We start from the raw sequence: 18,754 nt of genomic DNA, 5'->3' as shown, positions 1-18,754 counted from the left end.
CTTCTTTAGTTGCATGTTGACCGAATATGTTCAAAACAATTTCATGTCGGTGCTCAGATTTCAGTGTTGCTAAAGTTTCATTTCATTGAGTAAGTATACTTTGGAAGCTAAACAGCCAAAAATAACTGAAAATATTAACAATGCAGCCGCAAATTACCAAATTCTGTTCAATATAAGCAGCTAGGGGAAGACCTGTGTGACGCTCTGGGGAAATTTCAGTGTTTTCGGGGGATTTTTATTATGGTGTTGTGTTGGTGGCTGCCCAGCGCTGCTCTCCCCACCAACCTCTCTCAAATGACGCCACCATGAGCAAGGGCATACGCAATTTGGTGTCAAAAAGAAAGAGGAGGTTCAAAGAAGATGGCTACGACTTGGATCTTTCCTGTATCCTTTTGATGAAGATAGTGAAGGAGGGTGACATAAGGGGGTCCAATCACTCTCTCCCCTTTTCGATTTAGAGTGTTATTTCTCGATCTGTTAAATGTAGTGGATGGTAGTGAAATGAAGACATGGAAATAGTGCAAACAGCAGGAATTGAGTGAAGGTAAATTGTGCAATGATATGTGAAATGGCAGTGAAAATGGAAGTAGAAATTTGTGTGAAAAGTGTCTGGCCTTGAGTGCATGAAGCTGACAGGAGGATAGCAGTACCTACCTGTACCTGGCTGTCACACCTCCCCAAGCCTTGACCTGTGTTGTGTATATCCACATTCACCACAGGATTCTGCTGCTACACCTGCTTATCCTCATGTACCTCTCTCCATCATCAGTACCTGTCATCTAGGATACACCTGTTTTTGCCCAACCTGACTGATATGTGTTTTATGGACAGGAATTTTGGTTGGGTAAGAGATGGTGAGAAAATTCTCTCATCAGTAGAGAAATATTCAGTCCTGGTAGTTCCCATGGAGTTACCTCTTTTTAAGGAAGGTTCCAAACTTGTTAATATTTAGCAATTGTAAATTTGACCACCCACTACCTGACTAAATATATACAGTTTGTCTGGCAGTAACTGGAATATTATAGTTTAAGAATACATCCAAGAACTGGAAGGATTACTTGCTATTAATCTGAAAATCCCTTGTTGGTATGGAACTTCAGAGCTTAATAAAATTATCTGGTAGTTGCCAAGCCGTAAATTGAACATCTCACTTGTATTGAAAGGGTTAACTGTTTTTTTAAATGTTAGAAGAGATTCACATTTTTATTTTCTTTTTTCTTCTTTATTGAAGGTTTGAGCTTAAAGTATAGCCTAGTGTGATTTAGGTACCATACAGTATGGTATGTAGCCTATACTGTATATTGGTACATGAGAGATTTATGTCAGTGCCAAACTGTAGGCTTAGACTAAGTAACAAATTTATGCTAAGCTGACCTGATTTGGATACATTTGCATATTTGAATTTATGTATTGTTTATGGAGTAGTATATCTAAGCACTGTACCGGTTTTAGCTGTGTGTGTTATGGCGTCTGGCAATAGATAGATAGATAGATAGTGTCGCATTTGTTATTATGCTAAGCTGACCTGACATGGATACATTTGCATAGGCCTATTTGCATTTACCGGTATGTATTGTTTATGGAGTAGTACGGTATATTTAAGCACTGTAATAGCTATGCATTATCAGTTTATTCTTGCTGGTACCAAGTACCTTCATTGAGCTTGGAAGATCTCCATTTGTAGTGGTAGTTAATGAAGTCTCTAATCTCGTTTGAGAGCTTCCTTCTAGGCTTTTTTTTTTTTTTTTTTTTTTTCATGGAAGAAGGAACCATACACTAGGAGCCTGCAAATTATTACCACCAAGAAAAAACAAATATTCAAGATTTTTTTTTTTTTTTTTTTTTTGTTAAAGTTACGGTTGATTTGAGTGAGATCAGTGCCTGTCTTAGTTTACTATCTAGAAGGGTTTTAATCATTTTGTGTGATCTTGTCCCATGAGTGGTCAGTGGATGCTTTTTATCCCATGATTTAGATGACATGCGGTTCATTTTGTTTTATTTATAAAGGCTACAACATGCATGCATGCGTCAGCCTAGGTCATCTAATGGTGGCTGTCCATGCTGTTGGATGAGTTAGTTTATTCCAGCTATCTCAGTACGATTTTATATAATGTAGGAGAGACTGTGTTGCAGAGCACATGTAGAGATTGTCAGGTGTGAATAGATTGATCTTGCTGGACAGTCTTTTGAGTTTGGAAGACTTTTGCTAGCTGGGGGACATGTTATATGCACTGGAGGCAGGGCTGGAGCTAGCCTCTCTTGACATTGAGAGGGTTCTTCCTGTGTGGTAAGGGATCTTTGTGTGTGGCATGTGTTACAAGTGTAATGCTGTATGGTAGTGAGACCTAGGCAGTAAAGGGAGGGGATATGTATAGTCTGAAATACAGTAAACTTTCAGTTGTCAGTCGTTGCAATATCCAGCCCAGTGCAATATTTGGTGCTGCTGGCTCTGCTCTATTAAAGCACTATACAGTGAAATTATGCAATATCTGTTGCCGAAATGGGACTTAACCAGCGGTTCTATGCAATATCTGGCATTGAGGTGTATCAACTGGCTTGTAAAAGTAGCCAAATGGCACTGTACCTATTACAGTATTGTATCATTGCATCATTGTATTTTATGCTTAATTTTCATCTTTACCCACGGGAAAGTTTGTAGGATAACAGTACCGTAGGGATTTGAGATGGATAGTAATGCAATATCCGGCCAAACGCTGAATATTGAGCCGATGGGGGTACTATGCAATATCCGGCATTTTGCTTTAACTGATGTAGGGCTTAGCTGAATTATGCTGAATTATTAAGAGTTTGCTGTATACAGAAATACAGTGATTACCCTAGATGCATGTGTAGTGTGTCCTTGAATGTTAGACCTAGGGGGCTAGGATTACAATTGAAGAGTTGAGAGGAAGGGTGGGGCTGGCATGTATTGGTGTAGTGATGGGGAGGGCAGCTTTAGATGGTTTGGGTGTGTTGAGAAGATGGAGGATGACAAGTGGGTGCAGAAGGTGGGAAGTGTGAACATTGGTGGTAGGGCTGCGAGAGGCAGACTGAAAAAGACCTGGGACAAGGTCATAGATTGTGACCTCAGGAATAAGGGACTGAATAGGTACGACAGGCTGTCAGAGATCAAGCAGTATGAAGCTGCCATTAGGTGACCAATGCCGACACATGGAAGCATGTCAGAGCCTTTATTAACAATTGAATGATACAATATTGTAATGGGACGTATGAAAGCCTGCATTGCATAGAGGCAAAGTGGGGATCCTCTCTTTGGCTCATTGGTAACATGCGTTCGTATCAAGCACTAGGGCCTGAGATCGAATCTCGGCCAGGACGGTGTGATTAAATTGTTAAGTTTCAGTCTGGTCATTACATTGGTTGGCAGCGGTGTGGGATGTGAGTTGAGTCTTGGAGGACAATGATATTGGTTAGCTGAGTAGCTGACAGCATTCTAGTCCTTACATCCCGAAGATGAGCTGTCCGGTGTGGTCTGTAGCATCCCCAACGGTGGCCTTCGAAGCTGCCCTACTGTGTGTTTGAAATTGACCAAATTAATCACCAAGGGGAGAAAAGAGTGGTGTAATGGGGTGTATAAAAGCCCACTTTGCTTAGAGGCGAAGCAGGGATCCTCTCTTTGGCTCAGTGGTAACGTGTGTGCATATCAAGCGTGAGGGCCTGAGATTGAATCACGGCCAGGACAGTGTGATTAATTTGTTAAGTTTCAGTCTGGTCATTGCAGGTTGAAGGGTTGGATGCAGGCTTCATTAGTCCACGAAAGCCAGGGATTATTTTATTATTATTCTTTCTTTCACTACAGGTCTCCCTCGTTTTATGATTGGTATCGTTCCTAGAAAGGCAATCGTAAACTGAAATATCGTAAAGCGAAATTAAGGTTTAATGGGAAAAATAGGGATGCGAAATTAAGGTTTAATGGGAAAAATAGGGATGCGTTCCTGGACTCGTGTATAAGGAACCCAAGACCCATACAAGTGATCTATTATGCAATAATAATGATAATGTTTTATGTATTGTAGAGTCGTGCTTGTCTCCCCAGCTTTCTTAATGTTGACAGCATGCTTTATAACAGTCTAGACAATCGACTGTGCAAGACTCATGGAACGAGCAATGGAGTTTGCCCCCTCACCTGCTTCGTGCCGCTTAGACTCCGGGGTTAAGGACGTTCTTACTTTCTTTGGCTTCATATCACAAGCACCAGATGTTGGAGGGCGTTTACAAGACATCACGGTGGTGGCACTAGGGGTGCAAAATATGAAGAACAGGAGAAATCCTGGGCACTGATGCACACAGACGCTTAGAGGTTGTATGCTGCACAAGCACGCGAGTGAGACAGGCAAAAGCACGGGAAACTGTGTGGGCGTGGCGGGTATGCCACGCAACTCTCAGCTGATCTGCCTGTGAGTGTGGGATTTCCACATGCCCAATCGTAAATGCGAGGGAGCTCAATCGTAAAATGAACACTTGGTAGTAAAGAAGAAGGATCGTAAATGTGAGGTATCGTAAAATGATAATGCGTAAAACGAGGGAGACCTGTATATGATTTTTATTGAACTTAGGGTAGTCTCTGATATGGAGGGGGTCAGATAGACCAGTAGGCTAAGCATATCCCTTCTGTAGCTATGAGAAGCTATTCCTGAGTTGCATGAAGTCAGGTAGTAACAGCAAGAGTAAACTGAAAAGGATGTTATGTGGATTCAAGAAGCAACCCCTTCACCGCTGAAGGACTTTCTAAGCTGGTACCATAGTAGGAATAAGAGTTACATCCATTGGCTGAACTGGTTTATGATGCAGCACTTACAGTACTGGTACATTTCTGGCTATAGTCAGTTTATTTTCATTTAATGGAACTGCTTAATTTCCATAACTTGAATACCCTGTACTACAGTATGCCTTGGTTGCACAAAGTTTTGATTAATCTTAGTTATGAGATAAGAATGGGTCTCCTCTGTTGCCATAGATCATTCATTTTAACTAGATCGAGATTTTTGTTCTTTTGCAGCTTACCAGTATTTTCCATAGCTTAGTGGTAGAATAAGGCAGTACTGTGGCTCAGCATCCCTTTCATAGATTTGCTCCATGATTAGTACTGTATTCCAGTTGTAATAAGGTAAAGTGTCCCATCCATCTTAGAAGAGTACACCCCAGGATTCATCCATCCTTCCATCATCCAATCCTGTGTCACCCCATGAGGAGCGCAGGAACCCAGGGCTTGGCAAGTTGGTCCTGACATTTAAGATGAGAATGACCATCCTTACTCATCCCTGAGTGGCATTACATGAACAATAAACCCCAAGCACCCCTTGGATATAAACCTACACAGGCACAATCCAATTGGAGCATCGTAATTATATACTCACTAAACTACCAGCCGCTTTAATTTGGTTATGTGGTTACCACGCAGTGTAGTAAATGTTTCCTGATGTACAGGAAACCATTTGACTTGTCAATCAGTGTAGAGTCACCCACTGGCAGAAGTAGAGGAAAGAATGAAGGAAAGAAAGGCAGAAGAGGGAGTGTAAAGTCTCCTGTAGACAGAAGAAAGGAAAGAAAGACAGAAGAGGTAGAAAAGAAGAGAGGAAAGGGCAGATACCCAAAGCAGCTCTACATCGAGTGAGTGGATGGTGAGCGCCCCCACCTGCCACAAAAAATTCACTTCCTTCAAACACAGACAAGAGTCCTGGTTAGGTGTACAGTAGGGTAATTATTATAAGATTTTAGCATAATTACAAGGTGTCCCTAAAGGTACTCAGTACCACAGTTACACAGTAGTACAAGTTATAAAAAAATGGTACTGTACACAATACAGTTCTCCTTGTTGTTAAAGTAAGGTCCCATTTTTGCTCAAAGCGAACAGTAGCAAAAACAATACTCCATATTTCTAAAGTAATACCCTCTCTACCAGTACTGTACACTTATCCAGGTGTCCACTTGCCCCACTTTACCCCTGGCCTGCTAAGAAACTCACTACATACACAAAACCCTCTTCCCACCATAATAGCTACACAACGTGTAAGCCCCTTTCTGTCAAGTCCTGACTGTTGTTTCTCATTTACTAAATCATTTCACCTTAACATCCTGGTCACCACATGCTCCACAAAACCTTGTTCTCAGCCACCAGTTTCTCTTGGCACCACGACTATTTTCTCTCATCTACGCCTCCACTGTTTCTCTCTGTCGACTCCTTGGTTAAGAGAACCTGTTGTGGTCCACTCAGCCTCCACTTCGACCAGTGCTCTCAGAAAGTCACTGTATGAAGGCCATTTAATGCTTACCTGCACATAAGCAGTCCAACACCATCGAAAGACCCCTGGAAAAGGATCCATTTTCTCAATCTCAGCTGATGTAACTCCTCTCAGTGAAATCCAGAATATGTATTTTATTGCATATCATTCCATTTTTTTGCATGACACACTCACATACCTGCTTAAATCACGGCAAATTCTCCCAGATGCCATAGTGGCAGTCTTAAGTTTTACCAGTATATACTGTAATGGCATTTGCCATTTATTTCTTCATTTTCATATCTTGCCACACTCATAAAGGTTACCATCTTCTAATTTTTTCTTGCTCTTTGTAAAGAGTGTTTTTGTAAAGTGGTGATATATCATATACAGTACTGTATGTAGCTAGCTAGCTAGCTACCATACCATAGCTAATCACTACCATACATACCACATATCGTACCATGTCAGTATGAAATTTAACATTCTGCTGGGGAAGTCTTTTTTTTTTTTTTTTTTTTTTTTTAGGTGCTTTGTGTTTGGAAACAATTTTTTTTTTTTCCTAATCATCCTAAGCCTAGCCATGCAATACGTGATTATTCCTTAAGTTGAGTTCCTCAGACATCACAGAACGCCTCATTGCTATGGGCTTTCCTGCCCAAAAATTGGAGGGAGTCTACCGCAACCACATTGATGACGTCTGCCGCTTCCTTGAGGATAGGCATAAGGACCATTACAGAATATATAACTTGTGAGTATACCGTAATCCAGGGACAGGTGCTGTTGTACAGTAGAAGTCCTAGTGGCACAAAGAGCTAATTTAGGCTGTGGTGGATGTAAATAGAAAACATTTCGTAGCTAAATGCTGTACAGGTATACCCTGGTTTAATGATGCAATTGGTTAGTAAAAACCTATCATTAGGCTGGGTATCATATATCAGGGGGGGTTTTAACATGTAAAGTAATTGGATGCATTTTTCAGCCTTGGGTTTCCCCACCGAACCAAGTCCAAAACCCACCCAGATGAGCCCCAAAACAAGTTTAAAGCCAATCTAAATGGCCTAACAACTGTAAAAGAAGCTAACCTTAGCCTAACACCTGTAAATAACTTACTAAAAGCAACAAATAAAATCTGAAAATCGTCAGATATAAGTCTGGAAAAAATCAAACTTAGTAAACTGTACCCCAAAATGACAATGTTTACCTCACCTATGGCTAAAACACATTAATGTAAGTCTAAAAACTTTATAAATCAACCTAAACACAATTTTAATCTAAAATATTATCAAAATTGGTTAAAAAAAATAAAAACCCATCTTTAAACTGGGATTTGGCAATCGTTAGGCAGGGTATGGTGGTATTTCTACCCCCATCGATAAGCTGGGGTATCGCATTTAGGGTTATATATCATATATCGGGGATATTACTGTATTAGATTGAATACTAGTGTCATAGGTAGCTACTTGCTGTTCTTGGGGGTTAAGATCAAGGAAATCCTTGCTGTGTTAGATCATTGAATTAGAAACTGATAACTAGTCTAATCTGGTAATACTGCTGAAGGTTTGCATAGCCTACTGATTTATCTGTTTATCATCCAGTCCTGTATTGCTCCATCAGATGTGTAGGAGCCCAGGTTAGATATTCAGTACAGCCACTGAATGGCATATGTGAAGTCCGTCCTAGTTGCTCTGTAATTCCCACCGATGATAATTATGTTAGTGATTTTACCTCCTGTGTAATTTATGATATTTTACTTTTTGTGCAGGTGCTCTGAAAGATCATACGATCCAACGAGGTTCCACAACAGAGTACGGACGTTCCCCTTCGCTGACCACAACCCCCCTCCTCTCATGGACATTGAACCACTATGCAAGGACATGGCTGAATGGCTTGCAAAAGACCGCAAGAATGTAGCTGTTGTTCATTGTAAAGCTGGCAAGGTGGTAGCATGGTTATCATATAATCAGTTTAATTAGATATTTACTTGCCCAAGCATTTTCTTTCAGACTCTATAATATCATTTGTTATTAACAACTTCACTACATGGAGACTCTTTCTGATCTGAAGAAAATTGTTGGCCATAGTAGGAATATGGATACCAGTATAAGAGATGTCATAATGGTTAAGAGGTTAATGCTGTCTCTGTTAACCCTGTCATGGTGGCATCAGCCTTTCATGCAGTAATGTATGTTGCTGAACACAAACAGTTTTATTCAACAGAGTTTGTCACAGAACCAGAATGCTAATAGGTTGCATATTTTCTTCACCCACCTCTTACTTCTTTGCTCTCATCACATATTTTAATATTTGTATCTAACTTCTCCAGCATGCTCATTGTTATATCCATCCTCTGTTTCCTTACTAAATTAGTCCGTTTTTCCAAAGCTTAATTTTGAGTTTGACTGTAGGATCTTTTATAGCCCTTTTAGCAGTTTTCTCTGTCATTTGTACTCTATTTCTGGTACAGTACTGTATTTGATATTAGAAAAGGAGGGAGCTGTTGTTTTTAGTTATCTCATTGACTTTGTTGATTCTGTACACACACACACACACACACACACACACACACACACACACACACACACACACACACACACACACACACACACACACACACACACACACACACACACACACACACACACACACAACCTTGTCTCGGGTTTCTTTTTCAGTTGATATGAGCAACAAATGTTTGTTGCACATATTGTGTTAAAATATTAAGTTAAAGGTTGGTTGTCCATTTGCAATTTTCCTGTCATTTATAGATTATACATATTATGTACCGTACTGGGATCCTACCAGTATGTTATTGAGATTCATTTATGTAGTAATGATTTCACCCATCCTTTCCCTGCTTACCCTAGGAAGCATTTATTTCAGCTTGTACTACAAACTATAAACTACACTATGCTTTGGTACACTTAACCTCAGTGGTAGGTGGTGGCGACCATCATCCACTCACTTGATGTAGTGCTGCCTACTTGTTCCTTCACCTTTACCATTCTTACCATTCTCTCTTCCTATTTCTCCCGTCATTCCTGTTACTTTTTATTACTCCTCGTTCCTTGTCAGGTGGGTTTACATTGAGTGATGAGCCTAATGGTTTCTTGTAAGCCAGGAAAACCAATTACACTGCTGGGTGGAAACCTTATAACCAACCCATACATGTTTCCTACATGTCAACAAGTGGGTTGGCAGAGGGTTAGTGCCCCTCTCTGTAAAACCAACTCAGAGACAAACAGCTACCCCTTATGGGATTATGGCACTTGACTGTAGGTAGGTAGATAGATAGACAGTTAACATTTAGTCTGTGGAACTCTGAGCCAAGTGGAGGCAGCCATTTGCTGTTTTGTAGTGTTACTAAAACTCGGATTTTCTTGATTTTATTAGCACAGTCTTTTGTTTGCATTAGCTTTTGTGCAGGTATGCCCATCATCCAGTACCTTTTTGCCCCATCAGGAGTATGGCAGCTTCGGGCTAGCCTCACTTGGCCCTGAGTGGCATTATATGAGTAATAAACTCCAGCCTTGGCCCTGAGTGGCATTATATAAGTAATGAACTCCAGCCACCCCTCGGATGGAAACTTTTATGGGCTCAGTCCGGGTGGGCACCTTCACCCACTAAAGTGCCAGGCATTTTTTGGTTATATGGTTACCACCCAGTGTAGTGCATGGTTTCTTGGCTTACAGGAAGCTATGATGTCTGGCTTGTTAATCAGTGTTGAGTTACCTAAAGGCAACAGATCAAGTGAGTGAATGGTGGGCACCCTCACCTACCACACTAGTAAAGTTTTAACAGAGAAAGATAGTGGTTTAAGGTTTTAACAGAACCATACTGCTTCTGGCTTGCCAGACATTTGACACCCATGTGAGTTTAATTCTTAACTTGCAGTCACTTGCACTTCGTTACACTGCTGTACGAGAAGAGTAGTTGTTATATCATAATTTCCTTCCTATAACCTGTATCAGGTACAGTGGGGGACAAAGGTCACTTAATGAACACCTTTCAACTTTTCACATTCTTCTCTTGGCTTATATTGCTAAACTTAGAGAGGCATGCCATGTTTCTCCACTCATAGGTAATTCTCTTTGATGTGATATATCATGAAGGAAAATGGTGAACATACCTCAAGTGTGCAGTAGATGCAGTGGAATACAGTACAGCAGTAGGCTGACTTGTATCCTGGGCTGTACATTAGTTAAATAAAGGCACGTAAAGTGAATAAAGTTTAATTCTGCAGAGAAGAAAAATAACCTAACAGGTACCAGGTTAGTCCATGTGCATTGTAGAAGAATAACAAAAATGTAATCTGCAGGGTCGGACTGGGGTGATGATTTGCTGCTACCTGTTACATTCTCGTCATATGGTCTTAGCTCAAGACGCTCTAGACTACTACGGGGACAAGAGAACGTTTGATAGAAAAGTAAGTTGATGTTATTAACCCATTCAGACCATTGACAATTGTATGTTGATCATGCCACTAATGAATGATTTTTTCACCTTATTAACCCATTCATATAAGTGACATTTTTATTTTGGTCAGACCGTTAGCAGATGATTTTATTCAGCATTGAACTGGCTTTTCAAAATGGAGGGGCTAGAATAGCTATCTTTAACCCCATTCCTGAGAAGAGGTCTCCCCTTAACTGAATAAAGTTGTCTGAATGTAGCAGGAGTAAACAGAAAATGATGTAGTCAGGTTAAAGGAGTTGAGAACTGAGTACACATATGTCTCCAGGTGTACTTGTGCTTGTCTTCAGTGAAAATTCTGCAAAATTTAACTGGAAATGCACAAATAAATTTTAGTAGGGATATTTGAAAAGTAAAACTCATACTTTACCTCTGCCCAAAACCTGACAAGGCTGATGGAAACTATGTTATTTTTTTTATTTTTATTATTATTTTTTTTTTGCATGTTTGTGTGTGTGAGTTTCATAATTTTATTGACTGAAGTCTATCCATCCATCGGCTAAACCTGTGTTGCCCCATGAGAAGTGTAGGAGCCCAGGGATAGGCAAGTTGGTTCTGTCTTTTAAGGTGAGAGTGACCAGTCTCGCGCATCCCTGAGTGGCATTACGCGAACAATAAACCCCAACCACCCAATGGATATAAACCTACACAGGCCCAATCCGCTTGGAGCTCCTTAATTACCCACTAAACCACCAGACATCATAGTTTGGTTATATGGTTACCACCTGGCGTTGCAAATGGTTTCTTGGTGAACAGGAAACTACTTAGCTTGTCACCCATAGACAGAAGGAAGAGGAAAGAAAGAAGGAAAGACAGAAGAGGAAGGAAGAGAGGAAAGGGCAGTTGCCTGAGAGCAGCACAACATCAGATGAGTGGATGCTGAGTGCCCCCACCTACCAGATACATTTGATAAAGATTTAATAAATATTGAGTAAGGAATCGTACACAGCGTCACTAATGTCAGTAAGGTAAGGGCTGTGGTTATTCTTGTATGATAGGTGGATATTACGTTAGGGTGAATTGCAGATGGAGTTGAGAGGTATATGAGGGAAGGGGGAGTGAGTTGGGGGGAGGGCAGTCAAATGGTGGGTGACATAGCGACTTGGAGGCGTTTTGTCTGCGGCCACCCTTATTGGGATTAGGGCATTGGGCTGTAGATAGATGGATAGATAGAATTGCAGTAGTCTTGTACAAGTCTCGGCTTGTAGAATACGGTGTTTGAAGTAGGCGTACGGTAAAACCCCATTACGATAGATCCTGTTATGTGGGACTTCTATCAAGGTGGACATGCAAAGTGAGACAGACATTTACAGTTCAGGCCACACAGCTGGTGTAAATAATGCTAAATGATTTCAGCTTTTGATTTTTAGTGGGGTCACTCACCATCCACTCACTTGATGCAGTGCTGCTCTCAGGTGTTTGCCCTTTCCTCTCCTCCATCTTTCTTTCCTTCCATCCTCTTCTGTCTTTCTTTCCTTCATTCTTTCCTCGTCCTTCTGCCTACAGGTAGCTTTACACTTCCTCTTTTTTCTTTCTTTCCTTCATTCTTTCCTCTTCGTTCTGCCTGTGGGTGACTACACTGAGTGACAAGCCAGATGGTTTCCTGTACACCAGGAAACCATTTACTATGCAGCGTTGCAACCATATAACCAAATTTTGGCGCCTGGTGGTTTAGTGGATGATTATGGCGTTCCAATCGGATTGAGCTGGTGAAGGTTTATGTCCAAGGGGCGATTGGGGTTTAGTGCTCATGTAATGTCACTCTGGGATGAGTGAGGCTGGTCACTTTCATCTTAAATGTCAGGACCAACTTGCCTAGCCCTGGGCTCGTACGCTCCTCGTGGGGCAATGTAGGATTGGATGATGGGTGGATGGATGGATTTTTATTTTATTTTTTTGACTGTAAAAGTGTTATATGTTTAGCTGTTCTTTCTTTTGTTTCTGATTGAATAAAAGACTATGAACTTGTTTGAGCAATGACAATAAAATTGGTGTCCAGGAAAACTGCTAAATTCTGGTACCAGTACCATATGATGAATTTACTATATGAGAGACAACTTGTTATGATGGACCTCCATCCCTGACCCCCCTTGTTAGTTTTTTACTCCTATTACCTGAAACATGATGCTGTAAAGAAAGCAGACGTGTAGGCTCATTCATTGTACCCTAGTCGATACTTAACACATTCTATTTTAATTTTGCAGGGAGTAACTATACCTAGCCAAAGAAGATATGTGGAATATTATGCCAAACTAGTCGCCTCAAACTTTAATTACCACCCACCTTATGTGCGCCTCAGGGAAGCTCGGATGACTGCGCCACTCTCCAGTGTTAATTCAGGTTTGTATTTTAGAGCTTTTATTTACCCTCTCATCCAATCCTATTCTGACAAGTTTCCCTTCCTCCGTAAATTATAATAAAATGGATTATATATTTGCTGATCCATGGTATTTTAATCATTATCATCATCATCATCAGATCCTCTTCCCCAGAGGTGTACCTAGTGGTGAGCTCCCACAGCAACAAAAAAGGGTATTGCTCACAACCGTGCGATGTACGCAAGGGCAAGGAACGCCTTCACCTCCCTGTTAAAGATGAAGTTGCTAGGCCTATGTCTGGGGACATCAAGATTGAGCTCAAACGGACCAATTTTGTCAGGCGGACGGTAAGTGGCTTGGTGTTTAGAGTTCAGTGGGATTTAGAATTTGTAAGGAAACTACTGGTCTAAATGTTTTAGAAAAATAGTTGCAGATAACTGAAGAGCTAAAGGGGATAGAAGGATATAATTCAGCAAAATAACTATTAATTTCTCGAAATTCGTTACTTTTCTTCCATAAAGTTGCCTGCGATTTTTTTTCTTGTCATGAACTGGAGGTGTGTCTCGGAGTAACATTTTTGCCTGCACATATCCCTTAAGTGAGGACTGATTTTATATTGCCAGATAATCAAGAAACTAGGTAATGAAACATACCGTAAACTGGGATGAATTCGGACTTGGGGCGAATTTGGATATTATTGCAATAAAAAGTTATTTAAATGAATTAATAATTAATGAATAAACGTATTAGAAATCTGTTTGCACCCAGTTGTTTGTAATTCTTTACTCTACTTTTGTGTATAAAGATATTTAGCATATCACATGACACATACCAAATATATACTAAAATGCAAACAGATATAAAAAGAATAAATTTCGTAACATTGGCAAACTTTCTTTGGCAGAAATGTTAATGAATAGATGCAGGAAAATCTTCGGTGCCCAGATGTACTTTCATGCATAGTGTGAAGGTGCAAAGTAAGTAATTGGCGTTATCTTCTCAATTAATCCCTTAATTGGGCATTTAATGAAATTTTTAAAATTTCAATGCAAATTGGAGTCATTTCAGACATTGGGGTGAATTCGGACAGGAGGATTATGAATGAAAAAATAACATTTTTTACAACGTACAATTGCCTATAATTTGCCAGATGTGGATATTGTGTGTAATTGGGTTCATATGTGTCATTTACTGGTATACTCTTGAGCTTTTAAGGTACTACCTGTTTAAGCAAGGTCACCCAATGACTCGAACATTTAAGAAAAGAACTGGTGGAGATTAAGCTCCTTATCTTAGTGAAAAAAGCAAGCAAAAAATTGGTAAAGCCAAATAATCCTGTTACAAATCACCTTTAACTAATTTTCCATTAGTCTTCCAAAAACAAAATTATTAGTCAGAAATGATTGCTAAGTACTGTATATACAGTACGAAGGTTTGTAGCTACATTTATATTATCTATATGTGTTCCAATATGTTTTATTTAAACCAAGGAAAAAAATAAAATTGCTGTTATGTTCGTATCTCATTACAGTCATTAGCTTATTTTATCAGGGAGTGAGATTATTTTTGTAATGAAAGAACATTTTTTTAAAAGCCCCAGAACGTCCGAAATGGCCCCACATACTTCCAAGACTAAACTGGGAACCCAGGGTAGTCATCTGCATTCATTTTCTATTTATGTACGAACTTACAGTGCTCGTCAGAAGTATGGAGCGCCCTGCGTCCCTCCTGAGAAACAAACCTTTCAACATTGAAAAAACATATAAATAATGCATTTTATTTACCTTTAGTGCTTCGTAGGGTAGCCTTTACGTTTCTTCACGGACCTGAGACGTCTTGGAAGTGAAAGGGCAAGGCTCCTGAGGTGCTGGAGCGGTATTTTGTCCCAGGAGTCACGAATGGCGGCTTCCAGCTTAGGCAGAGAGCTCACGTCCTTCCCTTGGAGACTCTTCTTTATGAGGTACCAGAGGTTTTCAATCGGGTTGAGGTCTGGGCTATTTCCTGGCCAGTCTGTCATGAATGATACCTCACAGTCACGAAGCCAATTGGTGACCGATTTGGCCTTGTGAGCAGGTGCACCGTCTTGCTGAAACACTCGTGCACCTGTTAGCTCGAAGGAGTCTGGTAAATGATCACACAGAAGCTCCAGGTAAACATCCTGATTCACTCTGAGGTTCTTGGGAAGTACAACAAGCTTCCCCAAACCCTTCCCTGAGAAACAACCCCATACCATGAGTGAATCAGGATGTTTAACTGTGCTTTCTACATACCGTGGGTCAAGTGGGTCACTACCTTTGCGTGCTCCTCTGTTACAGGTAACACTAAATGTTGCCTCATCAGACCACAACACTGACAACCATTGCTCCTCACCCCAGTTTAGATATTTATTAGCAAAGGCAAGCCTACGAATTCTCTGGCTGCTAGAGAGAAGAGGCTTTTTCACAGGCCTGTGACTTGTGTAACCAAGCTCATGCACCCTACGAGACACTGTTCTCACTGACACCTCACCAAACACTTCTGGGTTGCTCTCCTTAATTTTCCTTGCACTCACACGAGGATTAAACTCCACTGCACGTTTTAAAACATTAACAGACCTTGGGGAAGTTTTCCTAGGCCTACCAGACCTCGGTTTCTTTGTGGGAACTTCACCACTGTTTTCCTCCCGAAACCGCGCACACCAACGACGCACTGTCGATCGTGCCACACCAACCAATTCACTAATTTCCTTTGTCTGGTGGCCTGCCTCCTTTAGAGCAATGATCTGGGATATGATTTCACTCGATAGTTCACGGGTAGGTGCCATAACAAAGTTTTAAAGGCCAAAACACTGCGGGACACTCGGTAAAAAATGGCGCAATTTGAGAGGGACACTCGGCGGAATTCCTCTCTCTCAGGCAGCCCGTGGGCGACTGAGGCGGGAACCAACCAGCGTGTCGGAAGGCCTCAGGCTACCGTGACGTCATGCTCGGAGCTCAAACTTGTGGCTCAATTCTTACCCCCAAAAATGGGTGATTCTTTTTGGGCCATAAGTATTGCGCGCCCGGCGGACAACGCTGAATACTTCTGACGAGTACTGTATACAACATGTCCGAAGTCACCAAAGTTTGAGTACAAATTCGGACACTTATTACTATATTTGCTATAATTATATATGAAACATTTTAAATTTTTTACTGCTATGATTCGATACCCTAGTGGACCAGCCCGACATACAATACTTAAGATCTTGGATTGAATTAAAAACTAGATTACGTGGCACAAAAAAACGAAAAAATCGTCCGAATTCACCCCAGTTTACGGTAACAATACAGTTTTTTATTTTTGAGAAATTCTGTACTTAATTTTTTGTTATGATGACTTTTTCTTTCCAGGAAAAACTGTTCAGTGCCTGGCTCAATACGCATTTTATATTTGAGGAAGGGAAGAAGGTGAGCAATGGGTGTGAGATAACAACCTCCGACCAAAACAATCACAATACCTGTACCACTCACATCACTAGACAGAGGTACAGTATCTTTTTTATTTGCACCTTATCGTTTAACCCGTAACTCCCAGGATTTCTTAAGTGAATAAAACCTTGCACTATGGATGTAGCTTACGTGAAATTTGCAGATGCATTAGATGCATTTTGCAGGATTTTTTTGATAATGAAACCATATGATGTTAGCCTAAATTAGATAACTAAGTGCATTAATAGTACTGTAGAAGAAAAATTACTTGAGATATTTTTTGATGCTTTTGACTGTGTGGGTTTCTCTTGACTGAAAACAGTCGTATGGTATTTAAAGTAAATTTCTAGCAGCCCTAGTCCCTTCAGTCTAGTTATGTATTAGTATTTTAGCAATTTCTCGATTTTACTTAATTTAGGAAGGGCATTAGTACCGAACGTGTTAATGAATCCTGTACAATATTTAACCCCTTCAGCTTGAAAAGTCTTTCCTGACCTAGATGAAATTATCTGGAGTTAGTAAGAGTAAAAGGAAAAAAAATTATTATGAGGAGGTTAATGGCAGAGGAAAAGATTTTTTTTTTTTTTCCCTCCAGTGAATGCTAAGATTCCACTGAGATGAATGAAAACACTCAGTGGTAGCTGAATATAATATGTAAGTACACCATATGCAACAATAAAGTTCAACATTGCAGATGGTGTTTTGAATTGTGATGTCATGGGATTTGTCTGATTTTGATGTCTGTGCATGTTTATGGTTCATAGTGATTAAGAAACTCTGCATACTGATATAGAAATGGAACATCTTAGATAGATTATGTGTGATTGAAAACTTAAACTATTCTCAGCATGGTGAGGACATGTCCTGTACTGTTACTGATGTTGAACAGTCAATCACTTTTGTACAGTAATGGTACTTGATATAAAGAAATCTGAATAGTATTATTTGGAAGATGGAAAATTATTATTATTTTTTCTTTTTTTTTCTGCAGCTTGACATTTAAGATAAATTTTTTTTGACAAGCTGCACCAGACAGTTGTTCATATATGTAGTTTAAAGTAGGGTACCAGATTGGTTACATCAGTATTATGTATTTCATCCAGAAGTTAATTTTGGAGGCTTTTATATTTAGTTTGCTGGTCACCATCCACTCACTTGATGTAGTGCTGCTCTCGGGTGTCTTCCATTTCCTCTCCTCCATCCTTCTTTCCTTCCATCCTCTTCTGTCTTTCTTTCCTTCGTTCTTTCCTCGTCCTTCTGCCTACGAGTGACTTTACACTCCCTCTCCTGTCTTTCATTCGTTCATTCTTTCCTCTTCCTTCTGCCTTTGGGTGACTACACTGAGTGACAAGCCAAATGGTTTCCTGTTCACAGGAAACCATTTTCTATGCTGGGTGGTAACCATACTGTATAACCGAGTTTTGGCGCCTGGTGGTTTAGTGGGTAATTACGGTGCTCCAATCGGATTGAGCTGGTGAAGGTTTATATCCAAGGGATGGTTGGGGTTTATTGCTCACGTAATGCCACTCAGGGATGAGTGAGGCTGGTCACTCTCATCTTAAATGTCAGGACCAACTTGCCTGGCCCCAGGCTTGTACACTCCTCAGGGGGCAACGTAGGATTGGATGATGGATGGATGGATGGAAATCCATTTTTTTTATAGTAATATCATACTTTTTTTGAATGGTGAATTGGTCATTACCAAAAGCACTGTTACGGTAAGAAATTTAGAATTTTAGCTAAAAAGTTTACTTGAAATTTGAAAACTTTGTACTCATTGTTGAGTATCAGTGGTCACTTGTAATATTCAGTACTGTACACCAGCCTATTTTTTAATCAAATTTAAGTGGATCAGTATTTATGTCTGCAGCTGTACAGGTACGTATAATGCCATCAGAGTTGTCTTTTTTTGGTGTTAAAGTTCTTAATATCTTGTAGATTTGTTATTTGATGTTTATGAAACCCGTGCAAAACATTTTTAATGAATTGTTTGTGAAGCAGAACATGTTATCATATTCAGAATTAGGAATATGTTAAAAGATGAAAAGAAGAAAGAAAGAAAGAAAAAGACAGAAACAGCATGCATGTGGAAGCTTTTAATTCATTCATGCAGTGCCAGGATATCAAATGAGAGAAATCTGAGTGTGGGTTGCAGTAATACATTTTAATCCTGTCAGTGCAGGAGGTATTTGGAAGTTGATAAACTTCATATGAAGGTAGGAAGAATAAGCTAGGAGAGGATATTATTATATAATGCATTGAGGGTTAGCTT

The 18,754-nt window shown here is 40.1% G+C and overlaps 1 protein-coding gene across 1 annotated transcript in view; it reads left to right on the top strand.

Annotated features, from left to right (window-relative positions):
* Window positions 1–256: 256 nt before the first annotated feature.
* LOC145392258 (phosphatidylinositol 3,4,5-trisphosphate 3-phosphatase and dual-specificity protein phosphatase PTEN-like) overlaps window positions 257–18,754 on the top strand; it is a 63,923-nt gene continuing 45,425 nt past the window's right edge. Inside the window, exons 1-7 of the mRNA XM_080266724.1 lie at window positions 257–384; window positions 6,864–6,993; window positions 8,008–8,182; window positions 10,561–10,668; window positions 12,920–13,055; window positions 13,208–13,380; window positions 16,405–16,538. Coding sequence (XP_080122850.1) covers window positions 306–384; window positions 6,864–6,993; window positions 8,008–8,182; window positions 10,561–10,668; window positions 12,920–13,055; window positions 13,208–13,380; window positions 16,405–16,538 — 935 coding nt within the window. The 5' untranslated portion in view covers window positions 257–305. The remainder of the gene's footprint in view (window positions 385–6,863; window positions 6,994–8,007; window positions 8,183–10,560; window positions 10,669–12,919; window positions 13,056–13,207; window positions 13,381–16,404; window positions 16,539–18,754) is intronic.

The sequence above is a fragment of the Coenobita brevimanus genome, chromosome 21 (assembly GCF_032717465.1).
Source record: "Coenobita brevimanus isolate Jiangsu-jjx chromosome 21, ASM3271746v2, whole genome shotgun sequence".
Classification (NCBI taxonomy): Eukaryota; Metazoa; Arthropoda; class Malacostraca; order Decapoda; family Coenobitidae; genus Coenobita; species Coenobita brevimanus.
Note: the sequence above shows the minus strand (reverse complement) of the source record. Positions and strands in the feature narration are given on the sequence as shown.